General features: G+C 42.7%; 1 protein-coding gene across 1 annotated transcript in view; it reads right to left on the minus strand.

Annotated features, from left to right (window-relative positions):
* Positions 1 to 5716: 5716 nt before the first annotated feature.
* LOC119327554 (serine/threonine-protein phosphatase PP1-like) overlaps positions 5717 to 6873 on the minus strand; it is a 3999-nt gene continuing 2842 nt past the window's right edge. The window contains exon 3 of the mRNA XM_037600647.1: positions 5717 to 6488. Coding sequence (XP_037456544.1) covers positions 6261 to 6488 — 228 coding nt within the window. The 3' untranslated portion in view covers positions 5717 to 6260. The remainder of the gene's footprint in view (positions 6489 to 6873) is intronic.

A 6873-nucleotide genomic window follows, 5' to 3' on the forward strand; every position in this document is an offset into this window, starting at 1 on the left:
AAGAAAAGCATGCAAAATGATCAATACTAACGACGCAAAGGGTAGAGAGTTGTTGTTACCCCGTGTTATTCCGTTCGTTGAGCACGATGTCACACAACACAATGTCGAGCACGTGCAGTGGATGCGCCGGTATGACCGTGGAGATCCCATCCATGAGCCTCTGCAACTTCTGTAGGCTGTCCAGGGTGGCGTGCTTGATGGTCACCTTGAACTTCCTTTCCCGCATGCAAACATACATGGCATGGGGAATCTGATCACCTCATCTAGTCATGTCATGGGACAAAATGACTAACTAACTGAGTTTACCATTGCCTAGATGGACCTGGCTTGTAGTCAGGAAAGGTGATCTCAAACTCCTTGGTGTTGAATGGCAGCTCATCGAGAGTGTACAGGCTCTTGCGGCCACCTTGGTAGTACATACGGCCATGGCTGCCATCATCGCCTCCTTTGTTGCCCACGACCAACGCCATCTCCTTGGTAGTAACCACGGCCATGGCCGCCGCCATCTGCACCGTCACCGCTACTCTATCCTTGGTAGTATTCGCGCCCATGACAACACCATCATCGGGATTGCCGCCGCCTGGTCAACCACCGCGGCCTCCGTAATACTTCCCGTCACCGCAGGCACCATGCTCAATCCAAGCAGCTTTTGGGTTTGCCCAGCCACCACCGCGCTCCCCTCGACTCGCCATCTCCCCCTCACCAAGGGCAACACTCACGCTTGTAGTAGAGGTGATGCGACCCACACGATGAGCGCTAGTCGTCTCTGCCTTGTGGAAGGGGAAGGAGAAAGAAATAGACCAAAGGGGAAGTGCATGGGACGGGAGAAGGGAGAAGCGGTGGCACAAGGTTATTGCGGATATGTTCGTCTTGATCTGGTGCCTAGATAAAGAAGGGTTAGGGAGGCATGATTTGGGTAGAATTGATGAGAAATAGGGGAGTTAGGTGAGGGGTCGAGACATGGAGCGTTAGGATGATTAGCAAACCATGGCGTCTGGTTGGGACAACATTTCATCAGAGACATTGATCTAACTGGCATACCATTAACGTAATGTGGGCGGTAGGATATGTTTAGTTGATTTGATTGGAGGGTTCTTGTTATCTCAGGTATAGTTTAATGTGTGGATTTAGGACAATTTATGTTTGCTCTTTTAATACTAGTGCAGATAAAGTTAATCTTCTTAGATATCAAGTGGATGTTACACTTCTCAATAAACTGGGGTTGTACTTTTCCATAAAATCTGGTGGAAGCTACACTTTTCACTAAGCTGAAATTATGGCTTTTCAGAAGTCTATCGAGGCTTAAAAAATCTAAATGAGAATCAACAGTACTATATTTATTTAAGCTATGGTGATATATTCATTAGTTGCCACCTTAAAGGTTTTCTTTAACCATGAAGGGGTTCAGCTTCCTTTCGAGTGGTGCTTACATTTACAACATAAAATATGTAATCCCTTATAAAATGACAGCCCTCATAGCTCACTAGTGTCCCTTCATGAGTAAAATGCCTTGTGTGTTGCGCTTCTGTGAAATTGGCTAAAATGTATGCAGGCGTATAGGCTGGCATGTAAGCAAGTCCATTTAATTTCCCAGTTACTACCTTCCAAACCATACAACCAAACAAATTTGTCAAGAATAGATATTTAACACAGAAAATATCTATGCAAATATACCCCATTCCTATGTTTCTCATTATAATTCAACAATCCACTGAGGAAAAATATATTGGAAAATGGAAAGCCACCACACATATCTACGTCCAAGAGCACTAAAAAGGAAAGTGTTCAGTTTATCGATAGTTGAGAAGCTTAAAGAATGACACATAGTCACCAATAAGAGGTGTGTAATAGAGAGAGACATGACTTCGATGCTCCCACTACCTTCTTTCTGTGAGTTGAGCACTTTTCAGCTTTGGTCATTGCCTACCGGTAAACTCACGTACTTCCTTCTACTGTTTGAGGGAGGCCATACATCTTCCTCCTTTGGTTGGATCCAGGTGAGAAAGTTATAGGAAGGTTGTGTGCTCAAACAAGTCTGAATTAAGAAGGGGAGCGAGCAGTAACTACCCATTTGGGTACTGGCAAATCACAACATACTTCTTAGAGTGGGGTGGAGCACCAGCACCTTAAGGTGCACCAGTATCTTAGTAAGATAGACACCGATTAAGAAACCGAGATGTCTAGATTATGGAGACTCTCTAAGTTTTACTCTGATTTCCTATGTCCGTGCTACTTCACTTTAGACCCGGCATATTGTATGTATCCTTCGCCTTATTTTAGGTTTAGAGAATCCGCCTTCACCCTTCAAAGAAAAAATGGTGGCCGAAGACAAGGTACGTAAATTAATAGAGTTGCTCTTACTTTTAGAATATAATGTTGATCAAAACTTGCTTTTCATGGATGAAGTGTTTGAGGAGACAAAATAAGATGAAGTAGCTACACGAAGTGAAAGCCGGTGCTAAGAGCAGTATATTATTATCTATGAGAGAGAACTGCTTGGCCCATGATGAGAGAGTAGTGGTAGACACAAAAAATATGCATCTCTTAAGATAATCAAGATCATCAATGCCGTGAATGAGATCTCTCCTATTAAGAACCTCTATGACGAAATCAATCGATGACATGTCTGCAATCCAAAGTTCGGAATACATTAATTGGCAGGTAAAAATATTTCCCCATCATCCATGCGTCCTGGCATAACATGTTGCGGGTAAATGGAAACAGAATGCAAGGAATACATGTCATAGACCTATGCTGAGGAACAATCCTACTTCGGGTAGGTCTGATGCTCTGGTAGAACCCGTTCCATCCTTCGATACCCTGGCCTAACTTGATGGTGTGTGAGAAGAAAGGCCGGCCTACCGGGACGAACCGGAGGCGCACAGTGAAAACAAGCCCCCAACAAATAAGAAAAGCATGCGAAATGATCGATAATGACTAACGACACAAAGGGTAGAGAGAGTTGTTACCCCATGTTATTCCGTTCGTTGAGCATGATGTCGCGCAACACAATGTCGAGTACATGGAGCAGTTGCTCGGTATGTCCATGGAGATCCTGTTCATGAGCATCTGCAACTGTTGTAGGCTGACCAGGGTGGCGTGCTTGATGGTCACCTTGAACTTCCTCTCCCTCCTGCAAACATACATATCATGGGGAACCTGATCACCTCATCATTTCATGTCATGGGGCACACTGACTGACTAACTGACTTTAACTTTACCCAGATGGACTTGGCTTTTAGTCAGGTAAGGTGACCTCAGACTCCTTGGTGTTGAACCGCAGCTCGCCGATAGTGTACAGGCTCTTGCGGCCTTCTTGGTAGTACGTACGGCCATGGCTGCCCTTATCGCCTCCTTGGTAGTACCCACAGCCAACACCATCTCCTTGGTAGTAACCACGGCCACGGACGCCGCCACCGGCACCACCACCGCTACCCTGTCCTTGGTAGTATTCGCGCTCACGGCTAGCACTATCATCTGGATTGCCGCCGCCTAGTCCACCACTGCGGCCTCCGTAATACGGCCCGTCACTACAACCACCATGCACCGCCTAAGCAGCTTATGGGTTTGCCCAGCCACCGCCACGCTCCCCTCGACTCGCCATCTCCCCCTCATCAAGCGCAACACTCATGCATGTACTAAAAGTGAAGCGAGCCACACTTATGCGCTAGTCGTCTCTACCTTGTGGAAGGGGAAGAAGAAAGAAACATATCAAAGGGGAAGCGCACAGGATGGGAGAAGGGAGGAGCGACAGCGCAAGGTTGTTGCGGATCCGTTCTTCTTGATCTGGTGCCTAGAAAAAGGAGGGTCGGGGATGCATGATTCGGATGGAATTGATCGAAAATCAGGGAGTTGCAGGAGGGTATCGAGGACGCGGAGCGTTAGGATGATTGGCAAACCATGGCCGTATGTACTACCCATAGTACGTAAACTACTGCCCATATTACGTAATATGGGCAATAGGATATAGGCGTAGAGGAACCACACCAATCCATCCCGAATTTGGTGGTTAAACTCTACTGCGGTGACGATACTGTAGGGGAGGTCCTGCGGCAATGTTTAAGTTAGATTGGATCGGAGGGTTCTAGTTATCTTGTGTACAATTTGTTGTGTAGGCTTAGAGGAATTTATGTTTGCTTTTTTAATACTAGTGGCGATAAAGTTAATCTTCTTAGATATCAAACGGATCTTACACTTTTCAATAAATTGGGGTTGTACTTTTCCATAAAATCTGACAGAAGTTACACTTTTCACTAAATTGAAATTATGGCTTTTCAAAAGTCTGCTGAGCCTTAAAAAGTTCTAAATAAGAATCAACAGTACTATATTTGTTTAAGCTACTGTGATATATTCGTCAGTTGCCGCCTTAAAAGTTTTCCTTGACCGTGAAGGGGTTCACCTTCCTTTCAAGTCGTGCTTACATTACAACATAAAATATTTAATCCCCTTACAAAATGATTGCGCTCACAGCTCACCAGTGTCCCTTCACGAGTAAAAGACCTTGTGTGTTGCGCTGCTATGAACTTGGCTAAAATGTATGCAGGTATATAGGCTGGCATGTAAGCAAGTCCATTTAATTTCCCAGTTACTACCTTCCAAACCATACAACCAAACAAATTTGTCAAATATAAATATTTAACAATGCAAATATACCCCGTTCCTATGTTCCTTATTATATTCAACATTCCACTCAGAAAAAATATATCGGAAAGTGGAAAGCCACCACACATATCTACGTCCAAGAGCACTAAAAAAGAGTGTTCAGTTTATCGATAGTCCAGAAACTAAAAGAAACGACACATACTCAACAAGAAGAGGGGTGGAACAAAGAGGGACATGGCTAGGAACAGTTGGGTTCAGATTGTTGTTGCTAGCCTGCATTATACTGTGTTTGATTTATAATCTGTTGTGGAAAACAGCAACCAAACTAGAGACAAGTTGGTTATTAACATATTAAAATAGGGAAGTTGATACTGACTGAATGAACAAAGCTTGATTGGGTTAGGCAGGTTTGGATGCACACATATCATAGTTTGAGTTCCTGCCAATATTAAGTGACAGCTTAAACGGATGTGGAGTATCTGCTTCCGAGGTCAAATGCACCCTGGTGAACATAAAGTCAAAAAAATGGTAAAAAATTAAAAAAATGATTTTTTTTATTAAACTTTGACAAATGTTTTGTATGCTCGTCAAATTTCAGTAGAAAATGACATTTGTGGGAGCCATGACAAGAAAAAAATCAATGCTTCAAAAATGCTACTCCCCGTCCTATAATGTAAAAGATTTATTGACACTAGTGTAGTGTCAAACATCTGACATTACGGAACGGAGTAATACTTTTGAAAACATTTTGAGGTACTAATTTTGTCTTTTTGCAATGATTTCCACGAATGTCGTTTCGTGCTCAAATTTTGTAGGCATACAAAACATTTGTCTAAGTTTACCACAAAAAAAAACTCAGAATTTTTTGAATTTGTTTACTATTTTTTATTTTAATGTCCACAAGATGCATTTGAGCTCGGATCAGAATAGGACTTTCGAGCTCAAAGCACATATAACCAAACAATTAGTGGTTGCAGCTGAAGACTGCAAGGTAACAGAGTGAATTAATGGGATGAGCTGAAGACTAGAATCTCAATGGGCACAGTGCAAATGATAAATCATAATCTTGGAAGAAACTGCTAGGTACCATGAGTTCATTAGGTAAAAGGGTTTATGAATCTCCGAAATACCCAATGACCCATAAACATCAACATTGCAAAAGTAAGAGAAACCTCAACCACATGTTTAAATAGAAATGACAAAGCACCTAACCCTACCGCAACCCTCCGCGAACTTGGTACTACTATTAAATACCAGTCATTCTCTACCATCAGCGTCAGCAAAACACATTCATTCACTAAAGCTAGCAAGTCATTTGCAGAGGCAAGCTTTACAGATAAAACAGCGTACATAACATAACAGAATCTACATTCAGCATTGGCAATCTCCACCACAGGATGAGGTTCCTGATGCCTCCCGTGCTTAAACATTTTGCCACGCATAGCAGAGTTAATAAAAGGAATAAGAAATCCACACAAAATTCCCAGTTATGTTTCCTGCTCTGATCTCTCCAGAATGGCAGGACAGATCTGCATCAGACCACGAAAAAACAACAGCATGCAGGTTGACGTTTTCAACAGGTTGTTCGGCGCACCTTCATAACAAGTTTTGGGGGTGTGCTCCATCACAATAACTCATTTCGTACCTGAAGGGTCTGCCTAAATAATATTAATCTTTATCTTCCTAGGCGGTGTTCCAGGTTTTGAGTTGCCGGTTCCAGCTTTCCCTTTCTTATCAGAAGGCTTAAGGATCTGGAATGAGCATGTTAGTGAATCATCTATGCTCATCATGGCACCAGCATTGTCAAACTCGCCACAATAGTTGGGTGCAGAGAATATGGTTACGAGCTGACGCTTTGCAAAGAATTCATATCCATCCTCCACCACCTGTGCATAGAAGATTCAGTGTAAGAAAGTGAATGGTAAACAGAGGCAACTTTGCTATGCGAAGATCCACTGAGAATAGCTAACCTAGAGTTATATGACTTGTAGTAATCCAAGCTAACCCAATGTACTTATTGTAGAAGCGGTTAAAATATCAGCAATTGTGAACTGAATTAAGTTCAAAATTGCATGAAGAAGACTACTATACATTGCATAAAGTCTTTAACCAAGTTTATGACCCATGGCCTCAACACATGAAATGGCAGATAATGACTTGCTGTGTCCAATATCAAATGATAAATTCAACCTATAGACATGCACGCACCTCATCAACAATTTGTAAACAAGTTCTCTTGCAACTAATAAGAAGTGTATTTTGCAATATCAA

The sequence above is a fragment of the Triticum dicoccoides genome, chromosome 7A (genome assembly GCF_002162155.2).
Source record: "Triticum dicoccoides isolate Atlit2015 ecotype Zavitan chromosome 7A, WEW_v2.0, whole genome shotgun sequence".
Lineage (NCBI taxonomy): Eukaryota > Viridiplantae > Streptophyta > Magnoliopsida > Poales > Poaceae > Triticum > Triticum dicoccoides.